Genomic DNA, 19,420 nt, shown 5'->3' with positions numbered 1-19,420 from the left:
TTGATGAGTAACTTCTTACTCACTTTTTTTCCCTCTCTAATATACAAGTTAAGCGTATCGGTTAAAGAAATAGATCACAGAATGTGCGTCTACACTTGCTTTTCCTTGTTCATATCGTAAATCATTCTGTTTTCCCTAACAAACAAGGTAGGAAAGATTCAATATGTTCCTCCTTTTTATTACCATATCATAATCATACAAGGAACAGTTAAAACACTTTCCAAACAAAACTGTCCCCTATTTGGAACAATATTATATAACATGAGGGTATTCTGAAAAATGAGAAAGCTAAAGTACCAATAATAACTACTAATACACAAATCACCAAAATGTAGTATACATAAAGATGTATGAAAGAATCTCTAGTTATTACACTTAACCATTATGAGGGTGTTGTGAAAGTTGTTTAACTATAGATGAAACTATAGTATACTTGAAATTGGAAATTATAATCAGAAGAATACATGGTGTGAAAGTCAACATAAAGCAATGGCAGTAAAAAAGAATTAAGAAGAAAAGACGAGCATCAAGTTTGTGCATAAATGGTCTTCATTTCAACTGCTGAACTATGCTCTACAGAGCAGCTGATAACCCAAAAAACAATTCTTTGTTGCTTGTGCTCTGAAAATGTATATTACAGACAGCAGAGTTTTCTGTCGGTTATTTTTGCTCAATGTACCATGCTATTAAATCCTGGGGTAAGAGATTTGCATCATTTTTCTTCAGTTGAAGTTGGGCTTGATAAGGCTGGTACTGTTGGAATAGATGGGCGTAGGAGAAGGTATAGTGCTGGACCCAAAAAAGGGATCACCGACAGCGGAAGAAGCCAAGATCCTTTGTCATACCTTGTGAGATATAACTGTGTTATTCATCAATTCTTTTTGCATAGGGTGGGAATTACATTTCTATGAGCACGAGCTTACCACTTTCGAGCAGTCATGTCATTGTAAATCCAGAAGGGTGCAAATGCTGATAGTAAACTGAAATCAATCGACATCGCATGGATCTGCAGATAAATCAAGTAATGTCAGGTTTACATAGGTCTAATACAAGGTATGCACAACTGACACGAACAGTTCTAAATTCTGATAAATGTTTTTGCCATAGTAGGGGCTAGTTAGATTCTCGAATCAACTTTTAGCCAGATGAGGATTAACATAGGAGCTAAGCTAGTGATAAATGGGTCACGAGTAGCTTAAAGGAGCAATCGACACCCCAATGCATGAATGGCTCCCTATGAGTGACCAGTGTTAACTGCCTGCAACGGTATCCTTCCCCATTCCAATTATCTTTGCTTTTGTTCCAATGAAAAACTTGAACAAGAATCACCAACCTAATTGACAGAGAACGAGGGAAAGCCTCACTAAAAGATCCATCCACCTTCTGAGTGATGCAGATCTATTGACTCCAAATTCAACTTCCTTTGTTAAATCGTGGGAGATTTATATTTTTAGAACTATAATCAATCTCTCCAACCACTACTCATCCCCACAGAAAAAGGAAAATTGAGTGAAAAAATAGTAACTTTAGATTTTAATCAACAAGCAGAACTCTAGTATAAGTTGAACATTTTACTGAACTAATTTCTTTCACATCTGGTGAAATGTTGAAGCAATTCTCTTAGTGTGTGATAACTGCCTTCTGGACCAGTTAACTGATTGCTCTTTTGAATGTCACAAGCTTTACCAGTTTATGCAGGAAACTGAGGGTAGCACAATAATCTGATCATTACTCCAAAGATCAACAATACCACATCGATACAACTACTAAATCTATAGTAACATGATAAAGAATGTTGCATCATATGAACATAACACATTAAAGGAGAAACTTACGAATCTGCTTTCTCTGAAGTATTGGTAAAATTCCTTCCAGACATCTCCACTTGATAAACCTGCATAAAATATTATCCCTAGCCCTGCAGCCATTGTGATCTGAAGTATCATTAGTTAGGAGAGAGAAAAATACGTCAACCATCAATTTTAAAACACTTCAGATCCATTTTCTGAAGTTCGTAACCTTCTGCTCTTGACTACAAAGCATACAATACAGTACCATTTAGGCTGCCAGATTTCACTTGCCTTTTGTGCTTACTTCCGATGTGATTTGGTTGTAAGAAGATTTTTAACATTCTTATATATAACAAAATTTAAGTCCCCTATTCTTTGGCATGAGACACATCGAGGGTTGGATATTCTTACTCTATTTCAGACATACCCCTCCATCCCATTTATAAGGACATAGAGAAGCTACGTAGTTGTCAAATGAAAGAATCCCTTACCCCTGCTGTTAGCTTAGATTCGAGCAAATTCAAAGGCAACCTTTGAAGCTCAGTTTCTTCAACAGGTGGAGGTGGTGGTTTCCAGAGAGCAAAATAAGGAATGAGAACATATGCACCACCAAAGCATGAAAGTACAAGAAAAGGCCAAACAGGAATACTGCCTTTGGAACTGCAGAAACAAAGGTTCAATATCAGATAACTGAATCTTTTGTCAGTTCAAACAAGAAAATTTGGACAATTTTGAATGTGGTATTATTCTAGAATGTTTGAATTGCACATAAGCACTTGATCATTCCAAGCAACTTAATGTCAAATTATAAAAAGAGCCAAACTAGAAAAATCAAGAACTGTACAACTGTTCTAGATCTTTAGTCTCCTCGGAGACGAGGAGGAGGAGAATGTGAAGTGACTTCTCATATCCTTTTTCTGTGGCTTAGTATTGATGACAAGCCAGAAAAATGACCTGAAGCAAGGTCCCCAAGAAGTTACCTTCTAGCGGTAGGAAGGAGCAGCATACTGTAAACTAATGGCCACAAACCCATGATATACCAAAGTCCCACTAGCACTTCATTCATCTGGAAGCCATCATCTCCTTTCAAATTAAGGAGCTTTTTTAAGAAATACATGTCTGTCAACTGCAATCAAAAGGTTAAAAGGACTAAGAAAAAACACAATACAAAGTGGAGAGTTTCAAAGAGAGCATCATGTTCTTAAAGGCGTACTTATTGACAAGCGTTTTGTCATAATTTGTTATTTCAATCACTTGTTAGCACACTCAAGAACTATTTGCTTGCAATTGCCTCTTAAATGCTTTGAACCACAAACCATTAACAACAACAATAATAACACATTCAGTATAATCCCACAAATGAGGTCTGGGAAGGATGGTGTGTTCACAGCTTTACCCCTACCTTGTGAAAGTAGAGATGACAGTTCCGACAGACCCTCGGCTAAAGTAAAACATAGAAAAAACAACGATGTAAAGCCAACATAGTGGCTAAAAGAGAACAGATATGATAACTGAAGCAAATCAAACAACAGGTAATAGTAAAATCAAAGAGTAAGCTAAGATAGTACCAGAGTAAAAATAACAATACTGAAAATGGAACTAGACAATGCCCAAAAACTAAAGAACGTGACTTTAAGCTGGAAGAAACCATAAAAAGAGAATATGATATGATACCGGGATCTGGTTAGGAGCAAGGAAGAAAACATAGTACATGAGTCCAGACCACAAGCCAAACAGTACGAACGACGTCGTCCAATCCCATTGGTCTCCATTTCCTCCATTATTACTTCCACCACCAAGCTCATTCTCCTTTGTAGAACCATCTACATCTTTTTCCATAGATGGGTCTTGTTGATTTTGAAGATTTAATGAACTATGACATACATAAAGACGACCCTTTACCCCAAATCCTGAGATTGAATTGTTGAAAAATTGAGTCTTGGGTGGATTCTTGATTTTGTCACTGTTTGGGAATGAAATTCTAGTGGCAACTTTCTGATTTCTAAGAAATAGTAAAGTAGAGAAGTTTGAAGAGATGAGGCTGGAATTAGCTAACATGTTGACTGTTGAGAGTACAAGGAAAATGTAGCAATCCAGCGATACTACTTGGAAGGACCAAAATAATGACAATATCACATCTCACAAACGACGTCGTTAGCGGATATATAATTTGTACGCATCAAATATCATACGCATAATACATAAACATAACTCTTTAACTTACTTCAACGGACAACTATGCCCTCCAACTTTAAGTGTGCACAAATAGACGCTTAAATTTGTATAAAATTGAACAAGTAGACACACTTGTCCTACATGGCATAATACACATAGGACGCCACGTAGGACACAAAATTGTCATGTAGGGTGTCATGTAGGACGAATGTGTCCAATTGCTCAATTTTATACAAGTTTAAGTGTCTACTTGTGCACATCCAAAATTAAAGGTCATGGTTATCAGTTGATGCCAAGCTAAGGGTCATATTTATGTATTATGCCAATACTATACCAGCAATAAAATTCTACTCCCTCCGTCCCATTTTAAGTGAGGTAGTTTGATTCGGCACATAGTTTAAGAAAGAAAAGAAGACTTTTAAAACTTGTGGTCCAAAATGAATGATAAAAATTTGTGTGGCTATAAATCATCTCATCAAGGATAAAATAAACATTTTATAAGTTAAATTGTTACTTAATCTTCTATACTACCTTAAAAGTATGAACTCCCAAACTTGAATGTTGAATTACTATAATACCCCTAATTAAAAATACTCAATTTATTTTATTTATTAATTTAATTAATTTATAATATTAAAATTTGATACCTTTTCAAATCAAAGGATTGTGACTTTTTCAATGAGTTGTACTTTTCCAAAGGGTTGTGATTTTTCTGACGGATTGTGACTTTTTCAATGAGTTGTGACTTTTTTGAAGGGTTGTGATTTTTTCGAAGGGTTGTAACTTTTCTAAAGGGTTGTGACTTTTTCGAAAGATTGTGACTTTTCGAATAAGGTACAATTAACACCTATTCATACTACTATTTGGTAGCTATAAATAGTGGAGTTTCCTCACACTTTTAAACTATAATTTCTATAAGTTATGTACTCTTCTTCTTTTTAAAACATCTCAAGTATTATTTGCAAAAAATGATTAAGTTCGAAATTAGAGGCACCTCATAAGAAAGAGTAGGTGAAAAAATTGTAGCAAATCATTCATCAATTCACACTCGTATTTTTTCTTACCATTTTCATGAGTTAACAGTGACGAAAAATTGTGGGAGAGACAATAATATTAAACATATATGAAAAAAGGCATATGATTTGGGTAAGATATTTCTTCTTTGCTTTTTTATTTTTTATTATTTTCCCTCAAACAAAGGAGTTTATTCATAGTTTTGCTAAAACAATGGGTATCAACATAGTCCATTGAATTATTAGTTTTGATGTTAAATTCACTATTTCAAAAATATATTTTCACTTTTACTTATAATATGATAACATAGTCGTGATAATAATTATTTTTTAATAGATATGTATGTCAAAATGAACGGAGAAAGTAAAGTATTGGTGACAAGAGATTTAAATCAAATGAAATACTAGAGTGAATATAGCATGAACATATATTTCCGTCTTCCTTCTTCATTGGCTATGTATTGTTCCATGAGTAATTTTTTTTATGACACAAGATAACACTTCTTACTAACTATATAAAAATAGATAAGAAAATAGTGATTGATCATAAAATGATCTTAAATCAAATTAATGATTCTATAAATAATACTTTAATTTTATTATTGAAAAATTTAAATATTTTATATCATGATATAACTTCTATAAGATATATACTAGATACTTACATTAGACAACAACAATATAATATGTAAGTGGCAGAAAAAAGAAGAAGATTACAATTTCACAAAGATAAGGTAGAAACTTAATGAAATGAAATATTTTTCACCATAGGTGATGTTATTCATACATTAAAATTAAATTATTCTACTGAAGTATATATAACTAGTGGTGTTCACGATTTGGATAAAAACCGATCCAAACCGATAAAATAAAACAGATTTTATTTAGGTTTGGTTTGGTTTGGTTTTAGATTTTTGAAAACCAATAGTATTTGGTTTGGTTATGATTTTATTCGAAAAAACCGAAGAAATAACCGAACCAAACCAAACCAAACCAATGTATTATATACATATATTTTATTAATATACATACTTAATATATTGTTTTTATAAATAACTTTAAAGATCTTACATATATTTTCTTTATAATTTACTTATTGAAAGCAAAAATGCCCAAGATGAAAATATTTATCTTATTGATTTCATGTATATGAGTGTCTATGACAATTCTTTGTGGGACTGAGAATGTTATTGTCTCTTCCTTCTAGGCCAATATAGTGAATTTTAAAGTTTTATTGATAGTAAATTTAGTGATCGAAAGTTCAGTAATTTAAGTCATTCTAACTATTTTTCGTTTTGAATGGATTGTTGTCACTTTTTTTCACTATTTTTGAATGAATTGTATTCTTTTATTTTTGTGTATGGTTAATAACCGAATAACCAAACCGAACCAAACCGAAATCGATAACCACCAAACCGATAAATGTATATTATATTTGGTTTGGTTTGGTTTTGATAATTTTAAAATCGATTAAGTTGGTTTGGTTTTGGTTTTGACCAATAACCAATCCAAACCGACCCGTGAACACCCCTATTTATAACCATCATTCATGATAACAACCAAGTACACTTTTTTGGTAAAATTACCTCTCTATGATAGCCTTACTCAAATATTAATTGAGTAATAATATTTTGTAAAAGATATGTTACATGTAAAGATAAAATATTGAAAATACTTATGGTAATCCTTATTAGTGTCATGCATATACTAAATTTCAAGTATGAATATTTAAGAGAAATTTTTTACTTAAATGGTGTACATCATTTATGTTCATAACCTCAAGAGGAAATGCTATTGGTCACATTTTTTGAATGGATATTTTTTTCTATTTTGTTGGTTAGATTTGTTTACAAAATAGAGTGAAGTAAGAAATAATATTATTAAAGAAATGTCACTTTCTCCCATATTTAAACTTTGAATGTATTTGAAATGTTTTAATGATATCTGATCATTTTAATCTCAAAATACAAGTAACTCTATAACAATAGATATTAAAAATTTAAAAATACTTGTTCTATGTTCGTTCAATTATAATTATTTACTAAAAAACTTTGATTTAGTAATATTAATTATATTTTACAACATCATTTACTATATATATACGATACACACGTGCTGTGAAACTAGTATATATAGAAATATGTCATTCTTTTTGGAACTAACTAAAAAGGAAAGTAAGAGGGTGCTTGGATTGACTTAAAAGTTGGTCAAACCTACTTTTAAGTTAGTTTTTGACTTCTGTAACTGTTTGGCTAATATAAAAATAACTTAAAATAAGTCAAAAAAATGACCTAAAATAAATTAGGAAGTGTTTGACAATGTTAAAAATGACTTAAAATAAGTCAAAAATCAAAAGTAGGTCTCCCCGTACTTTTTATTTTGTGACTTAAAAGTCATTTCAGTTTGAATTTTTATTTTTGACTTAAAAACTACTTTTTAAAAACCAATTTAAACAGACACTAAATCACATAAATTTGGATAGAGGGAGTAGTATCTTTTACCTTCATTATGACCAACTTACTGTTTTGGTATGTTTACTTTGATTCACGGAGACATTTAATTTCATCAATGCAAAATTAAATGAATTTTTTTTTATCTCCTTTACTTGATTATAATTATTTCGTACCTCACATATTTTTATAATTAACTTGGGTTAATAATCAAAATTTTAGTTTAAACAGAAATATTTTTCCATTTAAATAAGCACATAAAAAATATGCCTACAATGATTAACTTTAATATACCATACAAAAATGACACATTTATGACGCGGCTTGATGAAAACAAAACAAAAGTATAGTTTAATGACCGCTATATAATTTTAAAAAAAGGAAAATTATGCGGTTAAGTAAACTTATACTATTTAATTACTCATTATAGTTATAGTTTGCTATAATTGTCACTTGCGACTAATATTATACATTAATTACGTGGGCTGACTTCGAATTTGTATAATTAGCCACATTTGTATATGTATAATTCGCCACATTTGTATAATTCGCAGTTAACAATTGTTTGTTTGATTTGTATTTGTATATGACGATGATTTCCTTTGATTTTTTAGTTTTGTCGTCATATACACTCAATCTTTTTGTGTATAACTTTTTAAAGTTTGTATAAACGTTTAGTTTTTGGATTTTGTATAATATAATTTATATAATGTAATTTGTATAATATATTTTGTATAATTGTTTAAAGTTCATACGTTTATGTTTGTATCAATTCGTTATTTCGAGTTTTATTATATTTGTATAATTTCAGACTTTATATTAACCAATTATACAAAAATACGTAAATTATACAAACGTACTTGCGAATTATACAAACGAGATGCGAATTATACAAATCATTGTCCTCTCTCGCTCGCCTCTCTCCTCCCTCTCCCAATCTCACTCGCCTCTCTCCTCCCTCTCCCAATCCTCCCCCGCCTCTCTCCTCCCGCTCCCAATCTCGCTCGCATCTCTCCTCCCTTTCCCAATCTCTCGCTAGAATATACAAATACATATGTATAATATACAATTATCTAACCGATATACATATACAATTCACCTCTCTCCCACTCGCTCGCCTGTCTCCTCCCTCTCCCTGTCTCGCTCGCCACTCTTCTCCCTATAACATGTAGCTACGAATCGTAATTAGCAAAATATAACTATGGAGTGTAATTAAACTATTTTTGAGTGGCTATATGCGAAAGTTTCCCTTTTTTAAATTAATGGAGTATTAATTTATTATAATTTAATAAGAAATTCAAATAAATTCTTAACAGTCAAAATAACGGATGATATAGATAAGGCAAAGAAAGAGTTCCACTCAACATAATACTCTTCTTCTACTTCTCTATCAATGGCGGAAGTTTCTAGAATTCTCCAATCAGTTCTTCTTCCTCCTTTCTCCAATAAACTAGACGGAATCACTAATTCCCATTTTAGTTCCTACAAATTGTATAGAAGAAACAAACTCAACATCAGTATCCGTTGTTCATCAATTTCTACAACTGAAGCAACCAAATCCACAAAGACCCAGAACATTCCATGGGGTTGCGAGACTGATTCTCTAGAAAATGCGTCGAATTTGCAGAAATGGTTGTCAGAATCAGGGCTTCCTTCTCAAAAAATGGACTTACAAAGAGTGGATGTTGGAGAAAGAGGACTTGTTGCTAACAACAATATCAGGAAAGGGGAAAAACTGCTTTTTGTTCCTCCTTCACTTGTCATCACTGCTGATTCGGTAATTTTATCATCACTTGTCATCGCTGCCGATTCAACAATTTTATCAATTTGTTAGGGTGTACAAGAACAGTGTAGAATAAAGTGCAGTAGTATTGTACAGATTAGTTGTGCTGGAATTGATATGCTCACAAAGTTATGCTGTTTGCTGGAATTAATTATGCTCACATAGTTGTGCTGTTTGGTTTGGTGTATTTGAAATGACTGTATAATTGATATCCCAAATTGTAAGTTCAGGGAGAAATTTAAGGAGGGAATTTGACTAATTTTGGTGCTGCTTATCACATCCTAATTACGGTCTAGAAGCCTGAGTAACCAACTGAGGTGAAAACCTTGAGCATGTAAAGTGAAATGCAACAATCTAACAATTGAAATGATCCTCTTTATTGACTAGTTTCAGTGAACAACAAAAGGAGCATGTTTACAGGCTTAAAATGTAATTTGCTCCGACAGATGAAGTACTCTATGGGTAATACGAAAGGATGAGGAACAAACATGCACATGAAATTAAATTTCATTACCTGCCTGCTATAGAAGCTATATAGGTGAAGGCCAATTAGTCTAGAAACAGGACGTTGATATGCTTCAACCTAACTTCTTGACATATTAATGTATCTCATGCTAGGTATCTAAGTTGGACTGTTAGGAAGTGGAAATAAAGTGTAAACCTTGATTTCCACGGTCGTCATTTGCTAATACGCCAATGTTTCCATTGATTGTTGCCTCAATTGTGAAACTCTGGATTATATAGTTTATAGGCCCTATCTTGTAGGAGATGGTTGTGTGGTATGCTGCGTAGTATAAAAACCTTGAGAACATGTTCACATCCCAGCTACAACATATATCGACTTATGCACGTGCACAAGATACCGACATCACATATACATACATGCATGTGTACATGTGCCAGCGCACACACTATAGCCCTCTCCAGCTAGAAGGAGTTCATTAACTAGATGGGATCTATCGTTTACTCCAAATTTTCTGTCTTCCAAAAGGTTATACTAGCCACACATCCAAATCACATCTCTTAACAAATAAAGTTGAATTCCTTTCTACAACAGATACTTCTTATACTTAACATAGCACTGAATTATTTTACCTTGTTTGTATGCTTAGACATATACTAGTTATTAGTGCAGCTCAGAGACAAAATGGTTACAAATGGAACTTAACTGTTACTTATATAATTATATAAGTAGAGGTAATGGAAGAAATAGTTATATTAAAATCTTTTAGAGTTGCTGGTTTATATACTAAGGCTATACATGTGCAACTGTAGGTTCTATAGTAACATTTAACTGCAAGATGAGGTGTTTTGTTTCTCCTTTTTTAGTTGTGGTTAGTTGGTTCACTAAAGAGGAAAAATGAACAAAGGGAAACAGTGTTGCATGTGTTTAAAAATGGTTAATGTTTAGATACTTAAATTTACATTTCCAACATTGTCAGTTTTTGAGAGAAGACACGAGCCCTCCAGGTTGGATCAATAATTAGCTTCCTAATCAATCGAATCAGATGGGAGGGACATATCTTGATTCTTAGTTTTGTTATCTAATATGGATTTTGGTCTTGATTAAAACAAAATATAAAAAATATGGATTTTGGTACCAACAGAAGATTTTTTCTTTGTCTTGATATGTGCTGGAGATGCCAGAAATGGAGCAATTCAGATGCTGGTGATGTTTTAAAACAATACAATGTACCAGATTGGCCTTTTATTGCTACATATTTAATAAGTGAGGCAAGCCTCATGAAGTCTTCAAGATGGAGCAACTACATATCTGCCTTGCCTAGGCAGCCTTACTCTCTCTTATACTGGTAAGCCTTTTCCACTGATTTTGGTGTCCTCCAAATCTTGTCAAGACTTGAGAGTTCTTCCTTTACAACGTAAATGGTACATGCTCAATAAGTCCCCCTACAGCTTCTCCATGTCTTTTCAGGACTCAATCAGAGCTAGATAGGTACTTGGAAGCATCACAAATAAGACAACGGGCGGTTGAAAGGATAAATAACGTCATTGGAACGTAAGGCTTCTTTAGTCAATTTCTCAGATGTTATAATTTGAGCTAGTTTTAAGCCTACTTCTTTTTGGGAAAAATACTTTTGGTCACTCTATTATTAGCTTCGGTTCTCGCGACAAGATTTTTCACTAAGGAGGTTCAAAATATTAAGAATAAACACGCGAAGAAGCCAAAGGAGATTTAACATCTACTATATTTGCATTATTTTTTTATTTTTTTTTAACAATGTATAAACATAATTTTAACAATGTCCGCTGAAGGGGGTTCATCCCCTACTTGGCTCCACCCCTGCGTGACAGACACCTGATTAGGCACACATTAGCCTGATTATTTGTAATGTCTCATCGGTCTCTCCACTAACACATTCTTGCAAAATCACATGGACTTGACTAATTAGTATCTTGCCATTGCATGCTTCAGTAAGGGTGGGCTGTTTTAATGACGAGGAAGATAATCAATTGAAATCAGAAGAATGAACAACATGTCAAATAAACTACAATCTTCATGACACAAAGAAAAAGTACCAAAAATACCACACATTTAGCATATGGTGCTACAGTCACATTGTATAATAGTAAATTTGTTCATTGGATTTGCAAGAATCTGTTGCTAGGGGACCAAAAGTGAACATCCAAAATATTTAATGTTAAACATGATTAGTCGGATATCACAAGGATACAATTTACAGCTGAACTCGTCAAAAACTGAAGAGAAGTAAGGTTGTATAGTTCATTTATTTTCATCGAGAGAAGTTGTGTTCATTTACTTTTCAACGTTGTCTTGCTAACTATTATTTGTTTCATGATCTTTGATGCAGGTACAATGACTTAAGGCTCAGAATATTTTCCAAGCATCCTGATTTATTTCCTGAAGAGGTACATAAATATAATGGCCAGCTAATATTTGAGGCCGGATAGAATTTATCTGTTTGTCATATTTTTTTGTTTCTTTGGGGGTAAACAATTGTCTATGTAAAGTGATAAGTTTTCACATTTCCTGGAGTTTATATTATATAATCTACTTTTGGCTTCAAATTGGAAGACTACATAGTCCTGTGGTAATGTTGATTTGATTCTGTATCAAGAACCATATTCTTGGACCAAGTGGAGCAATCAAATGGCCAAGCTTCTTTTAAACTGACTGCTTGTTTCACAATAGACCATCTACATACTTCCATCCTGAAATAAGAGGTTTATAAATGAATTCTGCACAATATAGATCATCAGACAGCTTCTTATATTCACCAAGATCAGCACTTTCTAGAACTGATTGGACGTGTTGTGGAAAGAATGTACGTCCTGCAAGTACTTTGGTTGTCTGGAGAAGTTGAGAGATGCATTATTGTTATACAATTAACTAGAGAGTGGAGACTTTACACTTCCTATTGCTATTTTTTGTTTTATTCAGTGTCATAATATTTATTAAAAAACTCTGCTGCATGTTAATGCAGATATTCAACCAAGATACTTTCAACTGGTCATTTGGAATTCTCTTCTCACGTTTGGTGAGTTACATATACGGCAGTCACAAAATTTGCTTGTCCTGTGATTTGTGCTGTCATTCATGTTTAGGCATCACAGAAAAAACTTGTAGAATTGAGTGCAGAAACCATGATGGGGCGTCTTTTGAGAAATTGTATACTAAAAAAGAAAAAGAGATTGTGTCATCACTCTTGTGCTCGATGCAGAAGATCTACTTCATGAGAAACTATGCAGTGTTGCCTAAATTTCTTTGTGTGTTAACCACAGGTCAGGTTACCCTCTATGGATGGAAGAGTTGCGTTGGTTCCTTGGGCAGATATGTTGAATCATAATTGTGAGGTTGTGAATAACACTTCTCTGAAAATGTGTGTACTTGACATATTTGACACAACTGTTTCTGATTTCTTCAGATATTTTAATTGTTCAAGGTGGAAACATTTCTTGACTATGATAAATCATCGCAAGGAATCGTCTTTACAACAGACAGGGTATATCTGCCAGGTGAGCAGGTACACATTATTCTGATTTTTCAAAAATGATTAGCTAAATTAACGTATTCCCAAAATTACTATTGCCCATCCTTAAAGTCAATAGTGAACTCAAATTAGAAAATTACTGCCCTGTGTCTTAGAGAGGACCATAGACTAACAATATTCTGATTAAGCTAGCTGAACAGAAATCTTTTTAGCACACCCTTTGTCACACCCCGAGACTACCCCTAGATGCAACACGGTGCTTAGAGCCACAAGTGACCCCAAGCTAACCTCATGGCATGACACTAAGAATAGCATAAATCCACGATAGAGGATAACTGAATGCGGAAGCTAACTGAAATAGTCTAACAACTCAACAGACAAAATATTTGAGTACATATAAGCGGAAGTCTAAACTATCTGTCTGAAAGCCTCTACTACTCTACTACTGTGAGTTGCTAGGACAAGCCCATAGCTAACTCCAAATATCTGAAACTTAAAGTAATGACTGAATGAAAATGTAAGTGTTGTCCTCGGAGAGATGAGGACTCACCAATACGGCTGACTAGAGATAGAACTAACCGCGAGCTGGATACTGAGCGTCAGAACCTATATAATCAAACAATATAGCCAGAAGGTATGTGGTCAGGGACTGATCATGAAGAAAAACTGATTTACAAAGAAAACCCATGAAGATTATAGAAAGTTCTAACTTGTAGGAATCATAAACTTGAGAAATTGGAGTTCTCTTGGGACTCAATGGGTGAAGGGATACCCATTGATGAAATCCCACATACCTAGACTTGAAACTTTGGCTTGATTCCTTCAGTGGGGACTTAAAGCTTGGAACCCTGGTTCTTACTTTGGGAGAAAACTTGAGAGAGAAGAAACTTTGATTTGGGGGAGTTAGGAGAGTATGGGAGGCTAGGGTCACTAGGAATCACTTAATCCCACCTAGAATAGGTCAAAACAACATAGTATAGAAATTAAAAGAGTGGAAAAAGACCAAAATAACCATGATTTAAGGATGCCTTCCATGGTCCGTTTATCACTCCACGGTCCGTGGCAGTGCTCGTAAATGGAAAGGAAATTCTGAGTTATGAGGGTCAACTCCACGGACTCTTCTGGCCCCGTACAACAACTCGTAAAGATAGGGAATTCTGGGGTTTTGACGTCTTGTTATACAGATCAATCTACAACCCGTGATAGCTTCTATGGTCCGTAGAATGGTCCGTGAACCTTTCTTAGAAATTTTCCAATCTTGAGCTCTAGTCTACGGATCCCATCACAGTCTGTGAATGGGTCTGTACTGAGTATGTAAGATAATGCATGATAAACATGATAACTGAACATGAAGAATTTGTAAAACATGCTGACGCAATGACCAACATAATTATCGATTTTTGACCGAAACATAACATAAACACTAGCTTTGCTGATGCAATCACAAGTACAAGCTTACTCAATCTCATTGCTGATAAAACATCTCATACAAATAATACAAAAGCAATAAATTACTATTACAACAAACACATGACAAATTAATAAGCAAGATAAACAGTAAAATGTAACTGAGTCTCCACACCATCTGTTTGTTGATTTGCAGCTGGAGAAGTCTTGACAGTAGCAAATCCCTTAGCATTTACATACTTTCCAGTACCACCCATAATAGTAAGATGTGATTGAAAAACTCTTAACTCTGTGAACCCCAAAGAAGCTCAAACTATCACTATAACTTCCACTATGAAACATTACTGTAAATGCCATAGTTCTGGCTAGTTCCATCTTCTGAACTAGAAATGTAAAATCCTTGAGATTTTCGAACTACGCCTGAGTTGAGTTCATGACCTTCTGTTAATTCGGTCGTCGATTACTGTCATTGTACCGAACATGAGTTTTTGGAAAGTTACTCCTGATCCTAATTGAGCCATGTTTAGGGCAGGGTATCCGTTACCTCCACCGATGATGTTGTTGTTGTTACCGTTGTTTTGGAGTGTTACACCCTTATTTATTTTTACCCCGCTAGTATGCAACATAAAATTTTATATCTGTATAACGTAATTGATGAAAGCTCCTCATAGAACCACTTGATGTTTAGGATAATCATGCTAGAGAATGCCTTGTATACATAACCTTTAAGCTTTGATTGTACAGGTTTTTATATCATATGGAAGGAAATCTAATGGAGAACTTTTGCTTTCATATGGATTTGTTCCTAAAGAAGGGACCAATCCAAGCGACTCAGTTGAGGTGTCATTGGCACTTAAGAAATCTGACAAATGTTACAAAGAGAAGGTGGAAGCTCTAAAGAAGCATGGATTATCAGCGTGAGTACTTTGGTTATATGGGGTGGTCCACGTGACAGTGAAATAGATACTTGTGGATATATTATTTCTCTAATTTGAGTCATTTCTGAAAAAATGTAGAAACCTTCTCGCTATGGTTTTCTTGTCATAAGTAAAAAAGAAAAAAACAATGATGTTCATAGATTTTGATGTCTTTGTTGTTTATGTTTAAAAACACGAACTTGCAATTTCTTGTTGACTTTGAACAGATCGGAATGTTTTCCAGTACAAGTTACTGGTTGGCCACTGGAGTTGATGGCTTTTGCTTATCTAGTGGTCAGTCCACCTAGCATGAGCAGACAGTTTGAAGAGGTGCGATAAATCTCAACTTTGCAAGTTAGGAAACTTGAAATACATTCTTTAATTGGGAAAGAAAGTCTAAAACCAAGTCTATTACAGATGGCTGCTGCTGCATCAAATAAGGCAACATCAAAGAAAGATATCAAGTATCCAGAAATAGAAGAAGATGCATTGCAATTTATTCTCGATAGTTGTGAATCTAGCATATCAAAGTATTCCAAATTCCTTCAGGTAGTAAATTACTTCTCTCAGTACTACTGTCCTATAATCACACCAACATGGATACCGGCATGTGATGTTGCTTCCTTTAGCCATCATGTGGTCCTAGAGAAAAAGAAACAAGAGAGCTTTTAAAGGGATTGAAAATGATTTTGTATATTTGAGGAGCTTTTTGTTTCTAGTTAGCTTTTGGTGCAGCTAAGGCAATCCTGTTGTATAGAATATGATGTGTCATCTGTAGAGGACCATATTCTTGTGTGTATCCTCAACTTTTTTGTTTATGGCTTGTATACAGGAAGGTTTCCACTAATCACCGTGACATGGGTTGTAGAGATGATATAGAGAAGTGCACTTTTTTTGTCTGCATCTACTGCATGTATAAATTTGTTCCCTTGCATATACCTAAGCTAATATACTATCAGACTTTTTTTTTGATAACCATGGTGTCCGGGACAGCTTTCATGCACCTCGACTAATTCCATGGACACCTATCACATTTCACCAACAACAGGTACCATAACTTTGTCCACCAAGGCTTAGGACAAATGGGAAGAAATCACCTAGTACTTTTTGTCTATGCCGGGATTTGAACCTGAGACCTCATGGTTCTCAATTCACTTCATTGACCAGTAGGCCACACCCTTGGGTGCTTTAACTATCAAATCTTCTTGTGACAGGCAAGTGGAGAAATGGATCTCGATGTGACAAATCCAAAGCAACTAAACAGAAGATTGTTTCTGAAACAGCTAGCAGTTGACCTGTGTACAAGTGAGCGAAGGATACTCTATCGTAGCCAATATGTAAGTACAGACTCTGTTTCACATTCCAAATTTCCAATAACTCTCCATAACATGTAGTTAATTGAACTGTCAGTCTTTGCTTCATTTGCGACAGCTTAATGATCTCACGACGCCATCTTTTAATGAAATATAGGAGGATAGACATATGTTTGCATTCTGCATAAATCCTAACTTGCTGTAATTCAATGTATTGTTTATGCTATCATATAACCTTTATAAACTCAAGAAAGCAGTGAACAAAGGGAGATGAAAGTCTTGCAATGTGATTAATCAATCTTTCTAACCAGTAACCTTAATTCTGAGCTTTTGTGACATGATACCAGATATTGAGGAGAAGATTGAGGGACATAAGGAGTGGAGAATTGAAGGCTCTGAATTTATTTGATGGACTTAAGAACCTTTTTAAATGACTCTTCCTGGATTTTGAAATTGTTTCCAAGAAAGTTTGCCACTGTCTCAATGATCAATCCTACAGCACAAGTTGGAGTTTCCTGAACTCTCTTTCTCTCGGTGTATAATTTGCTATTCTACCTTCCAGCTTAATTAGTTTCAAGATTATTTGTAATCTCCAAACTTTTTGCTTACTGTTATGACCGGTTTGATGTTGCCATGTGTCTCTGAACAATAGCCTTTGTCAAGAGTTTCAAATTTCATATGTGAAGTTCCATGACATTGGCTATATTTCAGTTACAGGGGTTTAAAAGTGGCTATTTGTGAAAGTTTTACCTGTACTTAATCTATTGGCCCGACTAATCCAAGTTCGGCTGCGTAAGGCCTATTTATGGGAAAGCGCTACGCACCCTACCAATGATTTCTCCATTTCTCTAACGTGTTGAGATGGAAGTGTTGCCTACTATATGGTGTTATATTTTTAGAAATATTTCATTTAAAGTCACACTCACACATCTATATTTAATATTTAAATATATCTTTAAAAAATATAACACTACTATATATAATTTCGGGAGGGGAGCATGGGTTCACGTGAACCCGGTGACACCCTCCTGGATACGCCTCTGGCCATAGTCTAGGGGGGATATTTGTGTCTTATCCCTATAATTAAAAAACATAACATATTTATGTGGTGAACTTAAGAACATAACTGAAGTGATCATATTATACATGAGGTATATATTTTTCATCTTTTTACCTTTTGGTTCAATTGTGTGTTCATTTCCCTCTTATCCATAGAAAATGATTGGCTTAAATTTTCTTTGCTTACTTGGCTTTGATAATAATTAGGGAAAGCAGAAAGTTGAACTATTTGGTGGTTGGTACATAGATTAATTATGCAAGCAGTGCATGGATTAGTAACATATGGATTAATAATATAGCGATTAGTAGTACATGATTAGTAATGCAGGATTGCAGGGTATATTTTTTATCAAGTGTTTGGTTCATTGCTTCTCACCTTATCTCGTGTTTGGATTAAAACTATATAAAAAAAATTATTTTCCAATTATACCTTTGAATTATTATGTAATTGGGTCAAGGTAGATAATTGCCGGACAATATTATTTTTTTATAGCCTTCTAACTAGCTAGGAGAAGAATAATTTTATTGTCATGTTTGCTATTTTCTTACTTGAATTATTTGAAGTTAAATAATTGTCATCTTAATAAATTGATCACTCACAAAATGTCCATTTTCAATTTATAAAAGATAGACCAAGTACTATTAAAATAGAAAAGACGGTAAACAATAGTAAAATCGAATAAGCCATCTACACATACATATAAAAACTGCAAGTTGTAGTTTTAAGAGCAACTTTCTCATATAACAAACATAAAAATCATATTTGTATGTTATAGCTATAGTTTGCATAATTGCGCTTCATAGCAAGTTTTATCTTTGCTATGGAGCTTTTGATTTGAATAATTCGCTAGATACTTCCAATTTTATACAAATTGTTCAGTTTTGTATAAATTCATTTATATATTGTAATTTGTATAATTATAAGTGTATAGGACGAAAATATATGTATTTGTATTTGTATTGTTTACATCCCTACTCCATTCAAATAGGGCGAAACGTCGCGGTGACTAAAAAAATGAACAATTGAATCAATTTTAAAAGAATTTTACGAATAAACAAATTTTAAAGGAGTCACCACCTAATTTTAAGAAAAAACTAGAAAACCATTAAGTGATCTACGAAACCATTAGATTATAAGTAAGAGGTTCAAGTTATTTCAAAGGGAAGGTGTTAGGCATCCTTCGAAATCCACAATTGTGGGTCCCGACTGAGTTCATTTTTTCAAATTGAGGAGGAGATAAAAATAATATATAAATAAAACAAACATACAAGATACACAAGTAATAAAATAAAATAATATAAGAAATAACCTAGATTTGTCTACCGTCAATAATATACGATAATGAATCAAAATATTGTTCGAACTTTGTTCAAATAGCTTCAATGGGAAACAACTCCGGGTACCTGTAAAGATACTTCGTAAAAGTGTTAATAATAAATAAATATGAATAAAAATAAATGAATTAAACAATAACTTAAAAAATAAAAATCCGTCTTATTAAAATGGGAGGCCTTGGAAATCGACGGTAATTTCTTCATCGG

The 19,420-nt window shown here is 33.8% G+C and overlaps 2 protein-coding genes and 1 long non-coding RNA gene across 4 annotated transcripts in view; 1 reads left to right on the top strand and 2 right to left on the bottom strand.

The window, feature by feature from the left end:
* Positions 1-327: 327 nt before the first annotated feature.
* On the bottom strand, positions 328-3,905 carry LOC102603098 (uncharacterized). Its single transcript, XM_006357598.2, has 6 exons — positions 3,465-3,905; positions 2,771-2,916; positions 2,282-2,450; positions 1,836-1,934; positions 924-1,006; positions 328-845 (listed from the first exon to the last, which is right to left on the bottom strand). The coding sequence occupies exons 1-6, from the start codon at positions 3,846-3,848 to the stop codon at positions 713-715; spliced, it is 1,014 nt and encodes a 337-aa protein (XP_006357660.1). The 5' UTR covers positions 3,849-3,905; the 3' UTR covers positions 328-712.
* Positions 3,906-8,760: 4,855 nt separating this feature from the next.
* On the top strand, positions 8,761-17,562 carry LOC102602761 (ribulose-1,5 bisphosphate carboxylase/oxygenase large subunit N-methyltransferase, chloroplastic). 2 transcript variants are annotated; one of them, XM_006357597.2, is made up of 12 exons: positions 8,761-9,205; positions 10,859-11,022; positions 11,145-11,228; positions 12,043-12,100; positions 12,676-12,729; positions 12,974-13,045; positions 13,135-13,215; positions 15,334-15,506; positions 15,734-15,836; positions 15,924-16,055; positions 16,721-16,843; positions 17,167-17,562. In XM_006357597.2, the coding sequence occupies exons 1-12, from the start codon at positions 8,822-8,824 to the stop codon at positions 17,251-17,253; spliced, it is 1,515 nt and encodes a 504-aa protein (XP_006357659.1). In that variant the 5' UTR covers positions 8,761-8,821; the 3' UTR covers positions 17,254-17,562. The 2 variants fall into 2 exon arrangements, with proteins under 2 accessions (XP_006357659.1, XP_015169009.1); XM_015313523.1 differs by lacking the exon at positions 12,676-12,729.
* A 1,554-nt stretch (positions 17,563-19,116) lies between these two features.
* The window catches only part of LOC102602200 (uncharacterized), a 2,146-nt gene continuing 1,842 nt past the window's right edge, over positions 19,117-19,420 (bottom strand). Inside the window, exon 2 of the long non-coding RNA XR_368133.2 lies at positions 19,117-19,282. This is a non-coding gene — a long non-coding RNA (uncharacterized lncRNA). The remainder of the gene's footprint in view (positions 19,283-19,420) is intronic.

Source organism: Solanum tuberosum, unplaced genomic scaffold (assembly GCF_000226075.1).
Source record: "Solanum tuberosum cultivar DM 1-3 516 R44 unplaced genomic scaffold, SolTub_3.0 scf00251, whole genome shotgun sequence".
Taxonomy (NCBI): Eukaryota; Viridiplantae; Streptophyta; class Magnoliopsida; order Solanales; family Solanaceae; genus Solanum; species Solanum tuberosum.
This window is presented reverse-complemented; position numbering and strand designations above follow the sequence as displayed.